This window comes from Solanum dulcamara, chromosome 4 (assembly GCF_947179165.1).
Source record: "Solanum dulcamara chromosome 4, daSolDulc1.2, whole genome shotgun sequence".
Classification (NCBI taxonomy): domain Eukaryota; kingdom Viridiplantae; phylum Streptophyta; class Magnoliopsida; order Solanales; family Solanaceae; genus Solanum; species Solanum dulcamara.
The window spans coordinates 2,316,630-2,337,927 of record NC_077240.1 but is presented as its reverse complement, the minus strand read 5'-3'; the positions used below and the strand labels follow the sequence as shown (position 1 = coordinate 2,337,927).

The 21,298-nt window shown below is 32.6% G+C and overlaps 4 protein-coding genes and 2 non-coding genes across 6 annotated transcripts; 2 read left to right on the top strand and 4 right to left on the bottom strand.

The window, feature by feature from the left end:
- Positions 1-1,043: 1,043 nt before the first annotated feature.
- Positions 1,044-1,127, bottom strand: LOC129888180 (small nucleolar RNA U30). Its single transcript, XR_008766602.1, has one exon. It is a non-coding gene; the product is annotated as a small nucleolar RNA U30 (small nucleolar RNA).
- Positions 1,128-1,330: 203 nt separating this feature from the next.
- On the bottom strand, positions 1,331-1,416 carry LOC129888179 (small nucleolar RNA U30). The gene has a single exon (XR_008766601.1). It is a non-coding gene; the product is annotated as a small nucleolar RNA U30 (small nucleolar RNA).
- Positions 1,417-3,513: 2,097 nt separating this feature from the next.
- LOC129884481 (putative pectinesterase 11) lies at positions 3,514-5,987 on the top strand. Its single transcript, XM_055958776.1, has 5 exons — positions 3,514-3,809; positions 4,637-4,796; positions 4,873-5,061; positions 5,446-5,678; positions 5,773-5,987. The coding sequence occupies exons 1-5, from the start codon at positions 3,580-3,582 to the stop codon at positions 5,978-5,980; spliced, it is 1,020 nt and encodes a 339-aa protein (XP_055814751.1). The 5' UTR covers positions 3,514-3,579; the 3' UTR covers positions 5,981-5,987.
- A 267-nt stretch (positions 5,988-6,254) lies between these two features.
- LOC129884480 (syntaxin-112-like) lies at positions 6,255-7,864 on the bottom strand. Its single transcript, XM_055958775.1, has 2 exons — positions 7,711-7,864; positions 6,255-7,333 (listed from the first exon to the last, which is right to left on the bottom strand). The coding sequence occupies exon 2, from the start codon at positions 7,318-7,320 to the stop codon at positions 6,454-6,456; it is 867 nt and encodes a 288-aa protein (XP_055814750.1). The 5' UTR covers positions 7,321-7,333; positions 7,711-7,864; the 3' UTR covers positions 6,255-6,453.
- A 945-nt stretch (positions 7,865-8,809) lies between these two features.
- On the top strand, positions 8,810-10,992 carry LOC129885442 (uncharacterized). Its single transcript, XM_055959718.1, has one exon. It carries the CDS (start codon positions 9,019-9,021, stop codon positions 10,678-10,680), a length of 1,662 nt encoding a protein of 553 aa, XP_055815693.1. The 5' UTR covers positions 8,810-9,018; the 3' UTR covers positions 10,681-10,992.
- A 914-nt stretch (positions 10,993-11,906) lies between these two features.
- Positions 11,907-16,997, bottom strand: LOC129885441 (protein RER1B-like). The gene is made up of 4 exons (XM_055959716.1): positions 16,780-16,997; positions 15,148-15,517; positions 12,288-12,468; positions 11,907-12,189 (listed from the first exon to the last, which is right to left on the bottom strand). The coding sequence occupies exons 2-4, from the start codon at positions 15,495-15,497 to the stop codon at positions 12,136-12,138; spliced, it is 585 nt and encodes a 194-aa protein (XP_055815691.1). The 5' UTR covers positions 15,498-15,517; positions 16,780-16,997; the 3' UTR covers positions 11,907-12,135.
- Positions 16,998-21,298: the final 4,301 nt, after the last annotated feature.

Genomic DNA, 21,298 nt, shown 5'->3' with positions numbered 1-21,298 from the left:
GGTGCAAGCATCACTATGTTCAACAAATCTACGGCTCAACCATAGTTCCGAAAGTTACTAAGGAACTTAGTGCTTGTTTGGTTAACTTATCTAAAACAGTTTATAAGCCAAAAAAAATAAGTTGGGTATCCCAAAAACTTATAGTGCAATCTATTATCAATGTAAATTAACAAGTACATATAACTTAAAAAATACATATAACAAACGGTTCCAAATTTTAGATACGAAATCTTCTCGATATTTTAAATCTTTTGATAATTCATGTTTGTGGTGTGTCGAATTTTAAAAATAAAGGGTAAGCAACGAAGAAGAAAGGAGTAGATGAAGAATAAGAAGGGAGCAGGTGAAGAAGAAGGATGAGGAGGCCGATCATGGCTGCGTCGGTCTTATTATGTGAAAAAAAATATATGGCCGAATGGCCATTTTCATGATTTACTTTTTTAAATGACCTATTTTTTTGTATAAAAAACTTAATTCAATGGACACTTTGTTTGATTTTGCTTTTTAAATATTCATCTCATGAGTGAAAATGAGATTAGTTCCAATTTTGATTTTTGCTAAGATCTGATCTTTTAATAGTATAGTATTATAAGTTGGTCTCGGAGGCAGTGGTTCTCAATACATTTTCCCATCAGCTAATTCCTGAGACTAAATTATCTCACAAGACTTAAACAAAATAACTCATGCTTTATTAGCTAAATATTAATAATTAACTTATGAATACAAATTTAAAGAACGTCGTTATCTATGCTTAACACATTGCTAGAAATTAATTATTGAAAGTTAAACAAATAATATAGAAAAATCTTAGTAGTTTAGTCTTGGCTTATCCTTTTCTTTAAAACTAACATAACCTTATAAAGTTGGGACTAGAATACACATGAGAGGGAGTTTGTCACAATAGTATTAGTGTTGTAGATATTACTCATTTGTTGGGTAACATGCATTTGAATTTAAAATAAAATTCATTAAGAATATAATCAATGCTACAAACAAGCTTGAAATTTAAAACAAAACAAAGAATTAAAAAAAAAAAGGAAGGTACTCAGTGGATTTAAGAATGGATAGATATATTGTCCTCAGCAATAATCAGATTAACGAGATTATTCAACAACCTCATCATCGCACCTCCTTTTATTATATCAAATTCATATAAGTGAAAGTTGTAATCAATTAACTTAGAAATGCAATATGAAATAACTCAATTTCGAGTACGCTAGCTGGCACGAATCTGAATTAATTGGGCAGATAAAATAAAAAATCCCGAGATTGCAATCTGTTGGAAAACTAAAATAAAACAATAAATGAAGAAGGTGTAAAGAAGAGAAGTGCTCAGTGGATTAAGAATGGATAGAGAGATTTTCCTCAGCTATAATTATCAGATTAACGAGATTATTCAATAACCTCATCATCGCACCTCTTTCTTAAAACAAATTATGGAAAAAACATAAAAAAAAAAAAAAGAAATATGAAACCCTGAATTGAAAGTTGAAGAGATCTCGCCGAAACAGAGTCCTTACTTATTTTGTGAGATTAGGGTTTCCCTCAAATTTATAGAAGATGGCGACGGGTACTGATATTGAAAAGATGGGCTTTTAAATTTACAATCAGCCCATTGTCTGTTTGGACCGGAACAATAGTACCAGAGGCCTCATTAACTGGTCATTCACACTTTCACAACCTATAAGTTTATAATTTCTCATCATAATATTTCATAAGTTATTTTCACACCTTTAAAAAATTTATGTCTCGCCCAACATATATTTGATATCTAAGGGAAAAAATTAAAGACTAGCCTAAAAATTAAAAATCAACTCATTTAAAAAAATTCTATGCAATTAAATGTTGATTTACAATGATATTTAATTTCTTACAGCCACATTCAGACTCTGTCTTTATTTTTAGAAGTTATGCAAATATAGAGCCGAGGGTCTTTCGGAAACAGCCGTCCTACATTGGTAGGACTCAGGTCTGCGTACACTTTACTCTCCCCAGACCCCACGATGTGGGATTTCACTGGGTTGTTGTTGTTGTTGTTATGCAAATATAGAAAATTATCTTTTCGGATAATGTTAAACTTATTTCTAATGTTTATTTATATATTTCGCAATCTTACAGAGAAATCATCAACTATCGTCTAGCATTTGTCATAACTTACGAGACTTTTAGCTTGTAGTCTAACATTTTCAATTTGCTTAAAAAGAATTTTAAGCATGATCTAAAACATCCATAAACTAAAAAAAAAAATACAAGAAAGATCATTTACTAATAAGTTTTCAAGCTTATAACTAGTTATGGGCCTTATAATTAAGCAATTACATCATGCATATCATCATTCTGTAGATTCAGAAACAAGTAAAACGTTAGCGTGTCTGCTGATTTTGTTGATAATAACATCTCATACAACCATAGCAGTATCTCTGTTCCAACTCTTATGTAGACTTTTTAATTCTTCTTCCAACAACTTTATAAATTGTAAAATATTACTCAACTCTGAATGCTCCGTCATTACAGGAGATTGGTTAACCAGCTTTATTGAATAACACAATTTATATATATAGCTAAGAATGTTTCAACCATAAAATTGAGTAAAATGGACTTCATGAATTAACAATATCTCGAATATTCTTCTTCTTCTTAATCGACTTATCAACTACACCTCAATCTCAAATAAAGCTAATGTTACCGTGTGTAGTTTTGTCCTGTTTGGTCCCAAACTACAAAGAAGAATGATCAATGAACTTGTTTAGACATTTGGGGGTCGTAGGGACGAGCGGTGCTTCAACCCTACCCCCTCCATGTGTCTCTCTCAGTAGCGAAGCAAGGAATTTGTTAAGGGTGTTCAAAACTTTAATATATATTTCTAAAAAGTTGCTTAATTTGATCAATATATATAATATCATTCTCTATATGCATCTTATAATTTTTCGACAAATGGTGTTTGAATGAACACCCTGGGGTTGATGTAGCTATGCCCCTCCTATCCCCGATGTGTGCTCACATGCGTGTTGGGTGATTAATGAATCCTGAAGCTGAAAGAGCCAAGGAATACTGAATTGATAGATTGTCTCTCGTGCCCTCTTTGTGGTGTGCATGGGAGAACATGTGCTTCTTTTGAAACAAGTACGACTCTTGCATCGAGGAAGACATAGCGAAATCAATACTTGGCGTGAATTATATTGCAAAATTCCCGTGAACTATCGAGTCTGAACGTAAGTGATTGCAATTTGCATGCACTTGAAGACATTTAGGCTAACCTCTCCTCCAAGTTGTTTATATTAAGATTATATATATATATTTTACTCCACTAATGTTGAATTGAATGCATGCATGCCATGGTAACGTGAATGGTGAACAACTTAGACCTTAATCAATCAGCAAATTAAAAAGTAAGCCACCAATCCTTTGACACTAATTCTCGGCTGCCGGCGTTCATTAAGGAAGAAACCTTCTTTATAAAGCTTAACCATGTTTCAGCTTTTTAATCACCTTTACTTTTCTTAATTAATTTACTATTAACTTTATTCTCTGCACCCCCATCGAGACCGGTGTTTAATTACTTTGAAAAATTAATTGCACATGGATGCTATTTCGTTGATAATCCAATTTCATGTTATATTAGTTCTACTCATTTGTTGTAATTTAGCCATGGCTGCAAACGACTCTAGTACGAATTTTTCCACCGCCATTCTAATAAGAGTGGACCAATCAGGTCATGGAGATTTCAAGAAAATTCAAGATGCTATTGATGCTGTTCCATCCAATAATACTGAATTATTCTTCATTTGGGTTAAGCCTGGGACTTACAGGTTTGTGTTTATCTTGTATTTTAACCTGTTATTAGGGACGGAGTGCTAGAGTTTTAGTTAGAAGTTGTATAGAACCCAATAGCTTTAATCAAAATTTATGACCAAAGGTTTCTTTGGAATCATTTTTCATGTTATGCTAGTATACGTTCTCAAACAGGCATTTCACTATATATAACAGTCAAAAAAATATCCAAGACAGATGATATGACATTACTATATAGAGATGTTTGGTTTGACTGTAATATGTATGAACTACTTAATTATTCAGAACTCGTAAGTTGTTTTTTTCTAAAATTCAAAATTCATAAATTTAAAATTGTGGATCTGCCTATGATTGTGTTAGAGTGAGTAAAAGTCTCACATTGATTGTGATCTGCTTATATGAACTTGAGCAATCTTCCCCTCATTGCTAGCTTTTGGGGTTGAGTTAGGCACATGTGTCATATCTTTACATGATATCAGAGCCAAGTTCATCCCTATTTGGGCTCCCGGTCCATGCTCCAGTTTGGCCTGGGCGTAAAGGGGGTGTTAGAGTGGGTAAAAGCCTCACATTAGTTGGAGAATGGACTGATGATCTGCTTATATGGACTTGAATTTTTTTTTCCTCATGAGCTATTTTTTGAAATTGAGTTAAGTTCAGGTGCCATATCATTACAAACTGTTACAATAGGTTATCTGGCCCTAATATTTTTCAAGTTACTAATTTCATTTTTTATGTGCAACTACACATTAATTATCATGTAGGTGAATAATTCTTTTTATATTGTCTGTCTACATAAAAATTAATTAGTATTTTTTTCCTTAATTATTTTGCATGGATTTATCAGAGAAAAGCTTGTGGTGCCTGCTGATAAGCCATTCATCACGTTGAGTGGAACAGAGGCTTCGAACACCATAATTACATCGAGTGACGGTGGAGATATTACTGAATCTCCTACCCTCACTGTATTAGCCTCTGATTTTGTTGCAAGATACATAACAATTCAGGTAAATAATTAGTGCTCACTATATATTCCTTCTTTCATTTTAAGTTGTTTGTCTAATTTTAATTTTCAATACGTAGAATTTATTCGGAACGAATGGCAAAGCTGTGGCACTAAAGGTTAAAGGAGATAGAGTTGCATTCTTTGGTTGTAGAATTCAATCATACCAAGACACTTTGTTGGACGATGCTGGCAGGCATTATTATAGCAATTGTTACATTGAAGGTGCAGTTGATTTTATTTTCGGAAACGCAGCTTCTCTCTATGAAGTAAGTTCTCATAATTCAACAATCATCATTAGATTTAAATTGTACGTATTGACAATATAAAACTAGCACTGTTTTCAAGCAGAAAAATTTAAAAACTTTTTCATCGATTTGGAGTGGGAAAACCTTTCTTTGTGAGATACAATATCTTTTATTTGTCAATGCACTAGATGAAACTACAAACAATGTCACTACCAAAAAAATTCACTACATATGTTTTGCCGAAAAATGATCTCTACATAATATGAATTGATTCTATCAGACAATAGGTGATTCTTCTTCTAACTGGTCAAATGCATTACTAAGTTGAAGTCATTGTCAGTGCATATAACTTAAACTATATCAATTATATTTGTGTAGTACTAATGTATTTGCAAAATTTGGCAGCGGTGCCACATTCATTCAGTTGCAGCAGGAGCAATCACTGCACAAGGGAGAGAGTCCCCTTTAGAAAATACAGGATTTACATTTTTAGGTTGCAAGATAACAGGGTCAGGAGGGAACACTTCACTAGGAAGGCCATGGGGTTCATATTCTAGGGTGGTTTTTGCCTACACATTTATGGCTAATATCATACAGCCAGAGGGATGGAATGACTGGGGAGATTCTACTAAGCAAAGGTAAACATTTGTATTCACTTAATCTTTAGCCACCTTAATCTAGACTACCATTTCTGTATTTGACGGTTATAATTTGTTTGTATTTATATGGCAGCACTGCATACTATGGTGAATACAAGTGTTATGGAGCAGGGGCTAATAGATCAAAGAGGGTGGGCTGGTCACGTAGCCTATCCAACGAGGAAGCCGCACCATTTCTGACCAAGAATATGATTGGCGGGCGAAGTTGGTTAAGGCCCGCACCCACCCATTTCAAGAGATTAGCCTCAACAAATCTTGCCACTCCTACTGGGGAAAATTGAAATTGAAACTATCCTAGTATATTAATTTCACAATGTGATTATTTACTGTATTATATCAGAATATTAATTTGGTTATTCAATTTCAGTAATTATAGTTTTAGATCTTTACCTACAAAAATCATGCACTCTCTAAGTTAAGTGTCTAACTGATAAATCATCAGTCTATCGAAGGAAATATATATAATAAGGAAACGAAACTGATAAGGTCCGTTTATCCAACACTGGCCTTGTAAATGACATAACAAAATACAAAATGTAAGGGATAGCAGAGACATAAGGAAAAAATCTTGATCAAATTATATTGCAATATCCAAATGTAATGTATCATTTTCAATCTATTTTACATACAAACAGTTGATGAACATAAATTCATCACATAAATTGGCCCCATTAAATTCCAAATAGCCATCGGAGAAGAAACGAAAGCTCAATGTACTGGAAAAAAAAACAATAGAGAGCCCCAAAGCCTGAATTCAAAATAGAATTGCAATAAGGCATAGCAACAAGAAAACCAGCACCAACGCGCCAATCCAAAAAGCCCAAGTCCTCCTCCTCTTCATTCGATTAGCACGATCTAACTCCTTCATCCCATAATTCACATATCCACCAGCATTAACTACATTTTGCTCAATATTGTTCATCTGATCACCTTGTGTCTCAACCATGACAGCCATATCAAGAAACACTTGGTGCAGCTCAACCAAGCTTTTCTGTATCTCTTTTACAGCTTCATGCCTTTCCTGGTTCTCTACTTTACCCACAAGAACCCTTTCTTGCATCATCTTTTCAATCACTTCCTCACTCGGTTCCTTCCCGTTAGTATTACTATACTGTTTCCTTAGGCCTTCTTTGTGTTCTGCTACAATGTTTCCCCTTAAGCACTGTAAATCATTCATCATGTCCCTCAGTTTAATTCTCAAACCATTAGTCACTGAAATCCTCGTTCGATCAATGGGGCTTCCCTCTTTATACGCTGCTGATACGCCACGGTTGTCAAGATTGGATTTATCAAGCAATTCAAGTCTTGTTTTGATAATTTTCGCCTTCCTAAGAACAGTAATAATGTCAGAGTTAATCTGATCTCTAAGGCCTTGAAGAATTTTGGCACTCGGGGCTGACTTGGTATTTCGATTAAGGTCTTGAAGATTGACAAGAAGATTGTTAATTTCTTCCATATCAGACTTAATAAGAGCAACTTGTTCAAAGAATTTTGAGAGGTTTCTTTCATCAGTCGGGTCGAGTTGACCCATTTCAATATCAGTCCCTGCTTCAAGATCCATCATAGCCTGCTTCTTCAATTCCACATAACTTAAGAATGATTTCGTCATCAGGTCATTCATCTTTACGACAATTCTGCAAAAAACTCAGATGGAGACATCAAATTCTGTTCTATTTTTGAAATCATTTAAAAATTTCCCAATCTTGTGAATTCTTTATTTCTAGTTTTCAGTAACAAATTTCCCAAGAAAACAAAGATTATAACAAGTAAGCAACAGTTGGGATTGGCTTCACATAAAATTCTTGAAACTGAAAAAGATATCAAATCTTGAAATGAATTCAAAATTACAAGTAATTCCAAAAGATTCATTCCAATACTCAACAGATAACAAGCCCTAAAATCTACTTGAACCCAGAAAAGAATCTAAATGATATTACAAATCAAATAGAGCAAGAAAATTAATTGAAATTCAGAAAATTAAAACCACAAAAGAAAGATAAAAGAAGGGCACCTTGAAGAATTTCTCTTATTCTGTGTGTGAATTTGCAGAGAAAATGAGAATTGTGGAGTGAAGAATTTGGGGTGAGAGCTGTGATGGACTTTAAAGCGACGTCTATGGCCTCTTTTCAAATTCGAAGAAATATAGCCGTTATATTTAATTAGGCTCCATTTTCTTTTACACAAAAATCTCCACACTTGGAAAGTTATTCAAAAAATAAGATAAATTACATTTTATTACAATAAAAAAAATTAATCTCATCTTCGTTTGATAAAAGAAACCTCTTTATCTTAATTGGAATTGTCAATTTACTTTCATAAAAAATAAATATTACGGATAAAAAAATCAAAGTTAATTATGTTTTACCAATATATTCATTGCACACGTGAACATTATAGTATCATATTAATTATAATTCCAAATGTTCACTATATTTTTGTCAACATAAAATATAAATACTCAAGTTACAATAAAGTAAATACATTATTGATTATGTAAGGCAACATATAATCTAGTAATTACACTCATATTTGACATTTAAGCAATTTCCTCTTCTTTGTAAGAGTTTAATGACTCACATATCAAATATAAACCCGATAAAAAATAAGCACTACATTTCATCTTAGCGAAAAGACCGAGAAAGGTATGATTTTCTTCTACTTGATTGGCTCGAATTATACCTTTGTTCTCTGCTTGTTTTCTTAATCATACTCGATGAGGGGTAAAAACAAGTAACTACTGTTCATACTCTTAATGGTCTTAATATTTCCACTCTCTAGTACTTAAACTACTTTTTATTTTTCTGAAAGTCGCCCACCCTAACTTTGAAACTGGACTATCAATAGGAGTAGAGACTACTAAATATATGTGGACAAATCAATATTGATCATGGGTGTGTTCGCTAAAGAAGAAAATATTTTTTACACAAAATAGAGGATCCACACAATAGGAAACGTGCAAGGCCTTGTGCGTCTTCCTTTTAATTCAATTAATTGCGTAAGGAATAATGTCCGATACGCTCTTAATTTTTTGATTAACTTCAATTTTTTATCGTTTCAGAAGTTTGATTCAATTTTTTTATTAATTAATTCCAAAATTATTTTATTCCATCATAATGATAAAATTATTAAATGAAATATTTTTATTTTTAATTACCCCATTCCACATACTAAATGACCCATGACTTTTCTAATTTTTAACCCCTAACCAACTTATAAAATACTAAACTTTTCCATGGAAATGGAAACTCCAAAGCCATTGACCAAACGGCTGGTGGCTACAGATCGAAACGCAGAAAAAAAAAATTGTCCGATCTAACAGATGACGGCAGATTTCAGTTTGAAAAATTGGGGTAAAAACTCAGTCCCCCTCAATGGCCGATGGTTCACTGTTTTCGCTTCAATGTTGATCTTGTCTGTTTCTGGTGGCACTTACTTATTTGGTCTTTATTCACAACATGTCAAATCTTCATTGGGTTATGATCAAACAACCTTAAATTTGTTATCATTCTTTAAGGATGTTGGTGCAAATGTAGGAATCATCGCTGGCTTAATTAATGAAGTTTGTCCACCATGGGTTGTTCTTCTAATTGGGTCATTCATGAATTTTTCTGGGTATATTTACTTATGGTTAGCAGTCAACGGTGATGAATTAGTCAAACCCCAGGTTTGGCAAATGTGTTTATGTTTAATGATTGGTGCTAATTCTCAAACTTTTACTAATACTGGTGCTTTAGTAACTTGTGTCAAGAATTTCCCAGAAAGCAGGGGAATTGTGATTGGATTGTTAAAGGGTTTTGTTGGTTTAAGTGGTGCAATTATAACACAATTGTTTCATGCTATTTATGGGAATAATGGGAAATCTTTAGTGTTGTTAATTGCTTGGCTTCCACCATTTGTTTGTTGTACTTTGCTTAAATATGTTAGGGTTATGAAAGGCGTTAATCGTCAAGAAAATGAGGTCAAGATTTTTTATCAGCTACTTTATATATCACTTAGTCTTGCTGGATTTTTGTTAATGATCACCATTTTGCAAAATAGGGTAGCTTTCACTTTAGTTGAATATAGATTGAGTTCGTGTATCATGTTGCTTTTGTTGTTTGCACCTATAGTTATTGTAATCAGAGAAGAATTGAAAATTGGGAAGAATAGGAAACAAGTTTTGGATGATTTTACGCCGTTGAAAGGACTAGAGCAAGGGAAGTTACCTTCGAGAAGTCAGGGAAAAGAAGTTTTATGGTTCAAGAACGTGTTTAAGCCACCGGAGAGAGGTGAAGATTATACAATTTTGCAAGCACTTTTGAGCATTGATATGTTGATTTTGTTTATTACTACTATCTTTGGAGCTGGTGGAACGTTGACTGCTATTGATAACATAGGTCAAATTGGTAAGGCATTAGGATATCCTAACACGAGTATTGCAACGTTTACTTCACTAGTGAGTATATGGGGTTATCTTGGAAGAGTAGTCTCTGGCTTTGTCTCCGAGATTTTCTTGACAAAGTATAAAGTACCTCGTCCATTGATGCTTACTTTTGTGCTCCTTTTATCTTGCTTTGGCCATATTCTTATAGCTATGGGAGTTCCAAGTGTTCTTGATGTTGCATTGGCTATACTTGGGTTTTGCTTTGGAGCTATGGCACCTTTGATATTTTCCATCATATCAGAACTTTTTGGCCTAAAACACTATGCTACACTGCTCAATTTTGGCGGTGCAGCCAGCCCTATTGGAGCTTATGTATTCAATGTTAGATTGGTTGGTCATTTCTATGACAAGGAAGCTTTGAGGCAAATGGCAGCCTTGGGACTTTTAAGGAAGCCCGGGGATCATTTGACATGCATCGGTATCGAGTGTTACAGGTCTTCTTTTCTGATAATTGCTGCAGCAAGTTTTGTAGGGTGCATTGTATCATACATTCTGGTGCTTAGAACAAGAAAGTTCTATAAAGGCGATATTTACAAGAAGTTCAGAGAACAAGCTTAACTTCTGGAGAGTCAGAGTTAGCTTGGCGAAGTAGTTTCATTCTGCCACACATTTTGTAACATGCTATGGTTTATAGCTAATAGTTTGGAGTCCTACTGATTGGTTATAGAAGATACTCTTATTAAATATGAACACATTATACATATATCAGGAAAAATAGAATGGCATGTTGACAAATACATAGGATTATTGGCTCATGATATTTTCCATTGGAGTTTGGCTAAACCTTATATAACTTCTTTTGTTCTCTTTTGCAACATCTCCTATGTTTCATGTAATTTTTTAAATTTTTCTTAAACAATTTCTCAAGTCTCTCAAACTCCATAGGGCAAAGTTGTGTTCACACCACCCTCCCAAGATCCACTAGATATATTGCTATCATAACAATCTCTCAAATCTTTCTTGTGTTTACTTTTTAATGTGCACCTTATTTTCATCTTTCTCTTCTCGACTTTATGCAGATTTTTGTATGTTCTTAATAACAAAAGTAATATTCATAGGTTCTATAAAATTTTACATCAAATCATATAGAGAAAGGATTACGAGACATCAAATCACATTCTGACCTTTTGTTTTTGCCTCTGTAACTTGTAAGGCCTTATTTCTTGCAAAAGAAAAAAATCCTTTCAGGGTGAGGCAGAGATGACAACCAAATGAAATAACGCACCCCGGATTTGCATGAGCTTAAATGACATGTACATTAAGAATTCATATAATCGAACTCAACTTACTAGGAATGTCTCAACAAGAGGAACATAAGCGATGGAGCCACTTCACAAAATACTCATAATACTGCACAAGCAAACTCAAGTTCCTAACGTGAGGGATTTTAGTAACTCAATTGATTAGTTATCTAAACTGACAATTGCATCTTTTTTATCCTTCAATTTCTATTATTATTTATTTCTTATACTTCGATTGTCATATTATTTTGTGGAAGTTATTGTTCCTTCTCTTCAAATTGCTTTATCATGCTTTGTATAATCACTTCCATTATTTCTTTTTTCGAACTACTTTGTTTTGCTTTTCTTTGAACCAAGGATCTATCAAAAAACATCTGCATACACTCTAGCCTCTTAGACCTCACCCATGGAATTGTATGTTGAAAGGGGTGTAAATTTCATATGCAAATGAAAATCCACTGTCAGTCACTACAAAAGACCCTGCTCCGACCTCCATATACGAAGCTTCTATTGCAAACAAAGCAATAACTCTGGTTCTCTACGTCCCAAAATTAGATTTATATTACTACCAGAGATCATCAGAAAACTGGAAAAGAAAACAATTAAAGAACGCTAAGAAACTACTACATTTGTTTCTCCGTTTTCGTGTCAGAGATTAATGTAAGTACAAATCACATTAACTAAAATATGCAGCAATCCATCAAGTTTTCTTTTTTTTTCCTACTACACTTTCTCCTGCTCCCTCCTTCATTTGGTCCAAACCTGGCAAAGCTCAGTCAGCTCTTGGGCTGCTGCCACTTGTTGATGGCCTTTTCCCGGAATATTTCTGATGCATTAACAAAAGAAACCATGTTAAACATCTCAAAATGAGATTAGTAACCTAAAGTTTTCTGCATCAGCAGATCGAATAGCTACTGAGGTTACCTGCTTTCCAAGGTTGAAAGGAATGTATCTGTATTTAATCATGTGTGTAATTTGTCTTCTCATGGTAAGGACAAAAAGAACAATCCAGTAGCACAACAATATAGGCCAGAACACAGGAACATCAAATAGGGAGAAGAAAGTCATGACAAATGCCACACAGAAAGCCTTTGTAATGGCGTACCTGAAAAAAAGGGGAAAAAAAGAGAAATAATACATATTGCTGCAACAACAAAAAGGTTCAACAAATTACTTTTCTTTAACCAGGTTCAAGAAAGCACTTAATTATCTAAAACATGCATAAAACCTCTCTTATACCATGCCAACTATATAACAAAAAGATACAGGGCAACTTCACACCCAATTAAGTCACTTAAACATAGCACTGCGTTGAATTAGCTTTCTGGCATTAACACTATTAATCAACTACCTCAATCCAAACTGGCCTGGGGTTGCTATTTTCTTAAGACTGACAGAGGTTGGCTATATGAATATTTCATATCCATTCCGCTCCTAACCAGGTCTGTCTGGCAATGCCCTGCTAAAAGAAAAAGAAATCTTCCACCTTTCTTCAATTCATGTTTCTCACAGGCAGAACATTAGCCAGTGACAAATCATGCAAAAATACATTAGTGTTTCACAACGATAATTTCATGCACACAAGGAAATAAATGATACACCGTGCTAATTTTGAGGTGGTGGAAGACCCTGTAAAGGACCATGGGACAGAAGAAATTCAAAGTAATCAGAAAAGATTACAAAACAAGCAAGCACCAAAAGGAAAAACAGATGCCAGGCTGTCACAGCCTTGGGTAAATATTTCTTTGAAAAGGTATTAGTAACCAATTTGTTAATCTCCTGATTCCTGAAGGGCCCAATTCTAATGGGACAGATCCATCAGGGATCACATAGGCCAATGCAGCTTATGAAGTGAAAATTGGACATAATATCCAAGTCCATCTGTGATCTTGGGCGCATTTATAAGCCCATGCACTATGTTTGGCCATTGTTCTGTGGCATTCTGAGAAGTAATTGAAGCCAAATGACGTGTTTTGGATGAAAATCAAGCAAGTGTGAAATAAGGTATGAGTTCCAACATGTGCAGGGATTTTGCAAAGCAAAAGGCAAAAGAAATATGGTCCTGGCGCTATAGTAGCGCGATGCGCCACTGCAGCGCCAAAACCTGCATATACTTTAGTGGCGCGACGCGCCAGGATACAAACTACTGCGGCATGTTTTGGGCGCGATAGTGGCGCGATGCCCCACTGCAGCGCCAAACGAAATTCTTCAGAAATTCCCTGGGCGCGATAGTGGCGCGATGCGCCACTACAGCGCCATCACCTTTCCAATTGTTTATTATTCTTCTCTTCAATAATTGATAGGAGAGAGAACACTATAAAATAGTGGGGTGTGCTAGGGCAAAAGGGGGCGGCCAGAGAGGTGTTTTTGGAGGCAGAAAGAGAAAGAGAAGAGAAGAAAGAAGAAGAGAAGCACAAAAACATCTTAGGTTCTTTTCTTACCTTAGTGTGTTCTAATGTATTTGGAATTGATTCCTGATTGTTGTTATTTACATATGAGTAGCTAAACACCCAAATTCCGGGGCTATAGCTACGAAACATGATTTAATAGCATTTAAACTTGGTGGAAGATGGGTTGTTGATTCTAATTACTCTTTCATTCTTGTGATTATAATTTTGATGCTTGGCCAGCATTAAGATATATATGTTGTTTATCTTGAATTCGGAAGAGGACAGGTAGATAGAACAAAGAAGGGAAGGAATGTGTTCATACTAACATACGTTAGCATGATTAGTAGATAGGATGCTTGTGACACATACCTATTTACCACATTTGGTTATGATAAAGGATGATAGTTAAATGCGTTTTTATTGTTTCATACCTATCACCGCTCAAAGATGTAGTTAGGTTGGCAATGAAGATAGGCAATTATAGGTCGGAAAACCATAATTGGATTATTAACCCTTTTTATCAGTAATTAAATAACCCATCGGAAACTAAGATTGAATGATAGTAAACATGATTTCACATGATGCTATAGCCCTGGAATCTCTTAAAGCCCGATTAATATACATAATTATAGCATTGTCTTCACTTCGAGAAAGTGTTTATATTTCCGAAAATTAGTAACAAACAATCTCAACCTCATTGCATAACTATAATTAGTGGAGGCATTTGAAAGAAACTGTTTGCCTTATCAAGGTCCCTGTGGGTTCGATATCTGGCTTGAAAGAGCCGCTTTACTACTTGAGAGACTACATACACTTGCGTATGCAATTGTAGCTATAACAATCTGCGCAGGTCAAATGCATCTTAGTTGCTATGGTTTATGAGATCTTTGAAGTAAGATATTGTGTTAAGTCAAGAAAAGGAAAAAGGATTGTGTAAACAGAACCATAACATATGTTGATGAGGTGCAACTTCCTTTTTTTAAAATCTCTATGTTAGCTAAGTACTTAATGCTGAATATTCCGGGCAAAATTTATAAATAGCTGAATCTATGGTCATGCTGCTCGTTCGAGGTATAAAGTTAATGTTAGCACAGCCAAGCCAAATATTAATCATTTGAATGGGGACATAAGCATAGGGGTGACTGTTATATATGAAAAAAGGTAAATTAGCTTAGAAAATTCATCCAGATTTAAAATCTAGGCAGCAAGGAGGTTCTACTGCATCAATTCCTACTTTCAAAGTTTACCAAGAGAGCTAAGACCAATGCAAACGTTTAACTATGAGACAAGGCAAACTGAAGCAATTCTGATACAAGATAATATATAATGTACAGGTGACAAACCCTTTCTCCGAGAAATAAGCAATGCAAAAACCATAAAGCAGGAATTATTACCAGAACTTGAACTCTGGGAGGCGACGTATGAAAGGCTTGAATTCATCTGAACCTTTAGTTGGCAACATAGGTCCATCTGAAGGTTCCAGCTCAGGGTCAACAAGAGGTGACAGGAAACCGATCAGCAAATTGAGAACATAGATGCCCAAACCATAGGTAACAACATAGAATCCTTGAACATAATAAACCCGCAGAGCATAAAGCAATGCTAAGACAAAAGTTCCAATCCACCTATATGTAGAATGAGGAGTAGTTTTATCTAAATAGTATTGGAAAAGTTTCGACAGCTCATGCCTCCGCTGGTTCAATGCTGTAGCCGCTGAGGCACCATCACCTCCAACACCCTCCATAGAGACTCAACTTCACAATCCTAGAAGTGCCATACATAAATGCAATAAGATCAACACGAGGAAGACATTGCCAACTGAATGCACTACTTGCTCAAGTTAAGAAATAGAAGAATTAGGACTTTGAATTCTATTAATGCTTAGATCATGAGGAAATTAACACTAGCGAAAAAACTGATTGCTCAGACCCCCCACCATAATATCAATCATCAACAAGTGAATGACAATACAACCTTCTAAAAACTAGAAAGTTACAACACCCTTCAAGAATTCATTAAAAAGCATACAACTATCAGACCTTACAAGAAATAAACTAGAGCAACCAAAACTTTCTGGCAAAGTGACAGGCTAAAACAGAACCCACAGAAAGCATAAGTTTTACCCGCCCATGGTACTTGAAAATAAGGCTAGAAAGAAAAGATTCAGATACAACACCAACAAAATCCTTCCAAATTAGGCAGGATTGAGATTTGAGTGAGTGATACACTTATTTAAGATTTAAAACAAACTCATCGAAGAAGTTGGTTCAACTTCAGCTAGTAGTCACAACCCATGAGAGAATTTTGAAAGGGGGAAAAGAAATTATACAAATCCTCCCAATGTAGGATAAAATTTAACTGTATTATACAATAAACTATTTTTTTAAGCAAGTCAACTATGTAGCTGGAATTAAAAGAAAACAAAATGAATGGACAAGTGATTTTTCATTTCAATGCTTTGAACTAACTATGACCCACTCCTTAACTCATCTGACTCAACTCATTTTTTACCATAGCAAACTTTTGAGGAGTTCGGACTGAACTGACTAACCCCATCATAATCCATCAATTTAACACCCCTATAATCCTCCATTAGTGCCCTAATGGAACCCAGATGTAAACCATAAACACTCCAAAAGACGCAAGGAAAATAACTTTTTAACACAATTTATTTCTCCTAATCTTAAAGATGCCCAGACTGTGATACCCATTTTGAAACAAAGAAAACTTTTAGGAGTTCAAATTCCATCCAGCCAACACCTGATAATTCTCAATCGCTACCCTAAAATCAAACCCATTTGGTCAAATAGAACCCAGCTGCAAATTGTTATCTCAAATAAGATAACTCTTAACACATTTTAGTTCTCCTAATCTTAAAGCTATGATCGCCTTAAAAACAAGAATCTATATGTTTCAAACAACAATAAGAATCAGATCTAAAACAAAAATCACATAAAACTTTAGGGATTCGGATTACATAAATGTTAGGGTTAGATAAGATTGAAAACACAAATTATGAAAAGTACCTTCGCTGACTAAAGAGCAGTGAAGAGATCTTGAGTGTTCGATGGAGAGAAATTGCGATCGGATCTGTGGTTCTTAATGGCTGCCGACGAGTCAAAGAAATTTTTATCTGTTTTTCAATAGACAAATCTCCCCTTTCTGCTATTTCTCATTTTACTTTACTATTCCCTAATAAAACTAACATTTTCTATTTATCCGCTTATAATATAACAACATTACTTAATTCTAATTTCCTTCTCTACTTGGATTTCAATTAAATAATTCCTAATTTTTTAATTTTTTTTTAACTATTGAGCTAAGGAAAGGAAAATGGGGGCAGAGCATTACAAGATGGGAAATCGAACCTTCAATAATAAGGTGATGTAGTTCAGACAATCAATCGACTTAATTATTAAAATTTTTCGATTTTTAATTAATACATAATAAAGTAAAGTTTATTTACACTTGACGAATATCTTAATAATAATATTCATATTTCAACCATTAAATTTGATGAAGGTTTCATTTATTAATAGTCAACCTACTCTCTGCTATAATTTTTGAGCTCATTCTTTGGTTTTTCTTTCTATAATAAGTATCTTCTTAATTTTTTATTAAAGTCTATCAACTTATAATATGAGTATGTCATAATGAATGCTTTCAATTATTTTCTTTTATTTATCATGCAATTTATAACTTCTTAAACCAAGTTCTAAAGATTCCCTTAAAACAAACTGACAATATATAAAAAATTGTTAGACCACAATTTATTTTATGAACATTGAATGATAGTCTATTATTTTATTAGCCTAAAAGAATATATTTGCGCAACTTTTAATATAATAATATAAATAAAATTTATAAGATGGTAAGAAACATTTTCTCTTGCGTAAATCAACGAAGTAATCCAACACATAAAAGAGGGCCAAGATGGCCCATTTTAACTTCAAGGACACCCTACGAGAGTGCACCAAATTGGGCCCAACATTTGAAACAAATTGGGCCCTAGTTGAATTTGACCTGGACCAACATAAAGCAAATTGTAACCTGAATGACCTATCAGAGGATTTTTCAAAATATTTTTTTTCTTGTTTAATATGAGATAACAAAAAAAAAAATAGTAAGAAGTTGATGAATTAACTTGAACAAATAAAATGAATTGAGATAACAAATAAACGGATCAATAATTCACCTCTATTTGAACGGAATCAAACAAATCATGTTTTCATAAGCAAATTATATCACCCCTTATTTGCAACCGTTCAAAATAAATTCAAATTAATTGTCACATTTTTCATACTATAAACAGTGCTGTACACATGAAACCACAATTAATTTATGAACAATTGCATCGTATTTCACGTGACAAATATGGTACAAATGTTGGTGATTAAATACTTGTCGTTTTTTTGTTTTTTTTTTTGGGATAAGCAATTTGTAAAATCCATCAACACGAAAAAAAAAGAAGAGAAATAGGATTATTAGATTAATATAGGTTTAGTACAATGATGGGATTGAGATGGAACAATGATGACGTGGCATAATAAAAACCACATGAAGATCTCTGGTAGAAGAAGTACGTTCGTGGCTTTTAAAGTTGCCAAAGGGGGAAAATAAATAGTCTGAGGTTATTTTATGTTCCATGGTGTCATTTGCCACTGTATTTCGAAGATTAAAATCTTTTTAATATTAATGAGAGTCTGTTTAAATTAATTTATTTTAAATATTTAAATTAAATTGATTTTTAAATATTTTTATATTTAACCTAACAAGCTGTATTATAAATAAAAAATTATTACTATCCTCATGAGTCGAATCGAATCGAGTCAAACTGAGCCGAGCCTCATGAGTCAGTTTGATATCAGCCTTATGTGGAGAATCAGTCAAATGTAGAAGATATTTTGTGCATTTTTGGGCTGTATGAATCTGTATGACCCATTGTCTTGCTCAGTAGAGGAGCCACATACACTAATTGATACCTTTTTATTGATTATTTATATTATTTATATATATATATATTTATATTGATACTTCTTGATTTTTATATAATTTTACTTTTTAAAATTTTGATATTTTTAAATCAAAATTTTGATATTCGACACTGCTTTTGTTTAATGTTCTTAAATATTTGAATTAATAGAATCAAAAATGTATTTAAATTATTTTAGTTTTTTTTAGACTGCTTTATATCTAAATTATTGAGCTTGTGGATTTGCTATTTGAATTATTATCCATAAATAGAGAAACACACTTAGATGCTGACTAGGCTAATTATTTGTCTACATATACTTTTAGGCGTGTTTGATCATAAAATTATCTTTATTCACTTATCATATATAATAACTTTATTAATTGACACATTATTTTATTGTTTTACATATCTGTTATTCAATTAATATCTTTAAAATTCTAAACTCTTTTTTTTCAGACCGTACATATGACGTGGTGTCTGATATGAGATCATGACTAAGAACATGGAGAAGAATATATGGATGTCCGTTGAGAATAAATTAATTTATATGATAATAATTTTTAATTTTTAACTAAATATTAATTTATTAATTAGCTTTGCCACAATGAAATTATTTTTCCACGTGATAGAATTTGTAAACAAAAGCGAGAGTATCGTACACATATCATAAAAAATTAGTTAAAGTATGTTTTGCTAATCATTAAATGACAATTCGAGTAGAAAACTATCAATATTAGTAATTTAAATATGAAACTCAAAAAATTAGTTTAATTGTGCTTTTTTTACTCTTAACTCTTATTATTTAATTGGACTAGTTCTTCAATATCTGAAAAATGAATATATAAGTGTTATTAAATTAATATGAAACCTACTAACTAAGATTTAAGGTCATTGATTGCCTAGCGCAATATAATTAAACGAACATGGTTGAAATTTCATCTATACCTAATCTATTTCACAAACCAAATGTGCAATCATTAACCTAAAACAACTCATATTACCTTAATTAGATTACAAACCAAATTTCCAATAAATAATAAATGCATGGCAAGGAATATTTTAATACATATTTGTAACTTAATCTTATTCTCACATTGATTTATCAATCAAGTATGATAATTAGTTTAATTGTGTAAGTGTAGATAGTATTTTAAAGAATTTTTATAGATATTCAATTGGGACAAAGAAGTGCTAAGTTTTAGAAGGCATAATACATAATAAACACACTTAAATATGGCATTAGTTGAAAAATAAATATTTGAATTTTAAATATACATATTAAGATAGTTGAGCATTCTAACCGATGAAATGATCATTTGACACCTCAAAAAACTTCATGTCACGTTAGCGTTGGATGTCCATGAGCCACAATGAGAATGACTTGAAATGTTTAGTTACTTGTTGTAATCAAGTTACAGTAATTATTTGCTATTTATTTATGTAGTGTGTTTTTTTAGAAAAGCGAATATAGTACATCCTCAAAGAATTCGATGATAGACTCATTTCCCTTAAGTTTTAAAGAATCTGATGATAGACTCATTTATTTTTAATTTTAAAAAATTCGATGAAAGATTTATTTTCTTTTAATTTTAAATAATTCGATGATAGACCCATTTCTCTTTAATTTCAAAAGATTATTCGATACTATCTAACTTCGAATAGGAATCATTTAATTAACTTTTGGTCCTCTTGAAACTTATTCGAATGGAGTAATTGCTACTATGTACTCCCTATTTTTTATTCTACGACATTCCCTTAAGACTTGGTTGATATTTTATTAATTTTATTTGGAAAAAATAATTCGATTATAAGTATTTTATATAGTTATTTATTAACAAGGATAATATAAAAAAAATATCTTAATTTATTAAAATGAAAAAATAAAATAAAAAAGGGAGAAGGGTTAAAAATATTTATATACTTTTATTTACTTGTCAAGTTTGTCTCTCATTGTACTACATTGTTAAATATATCTAAATTGTTATCAAACTCAACAAATATATGCCTTAATTGGACGGTTTGCCCCAAATCGATTAAAATTATTCAATTTCAATTGAAATAACTTAATTTTTTTAATTCGAGTCCAACTCGCTAAATTAAATAAATCTCATACCAAATTAATCTCAAAATTCATCAATTTAATCTTCCTCATCTCCTTTAAAGGCTGAGTAAAATGAAACATATGGATTAATAAATTAAATCTTTTGGAAGAAAGAATTTAGTATGGTAAAACCATATTAATTTTTCTATTTATTTCTATTTGTCATATTTAAATTTGTTTTGTCAAGTGAATAATTTAATTAAAATACCAAATAAAAATAAAAAATTATTTTTAAATGAGTGGACAACTAAAGTGAAAATAAAAAAAATTACTCAGGTGAATACTTTTTAATAAATAATTATTGATTTTAGCAATATTTTTTTATTTATTACCACATATAGCAATACATAACAATATCCTGATAAATATTTTATGTATTAAAAGTGAATTATGCATACAATATAAATGTATAATTAGTGTTTTAAAATATATTATGTTTGTTTGATAAGAAACTGACACAATATATTAA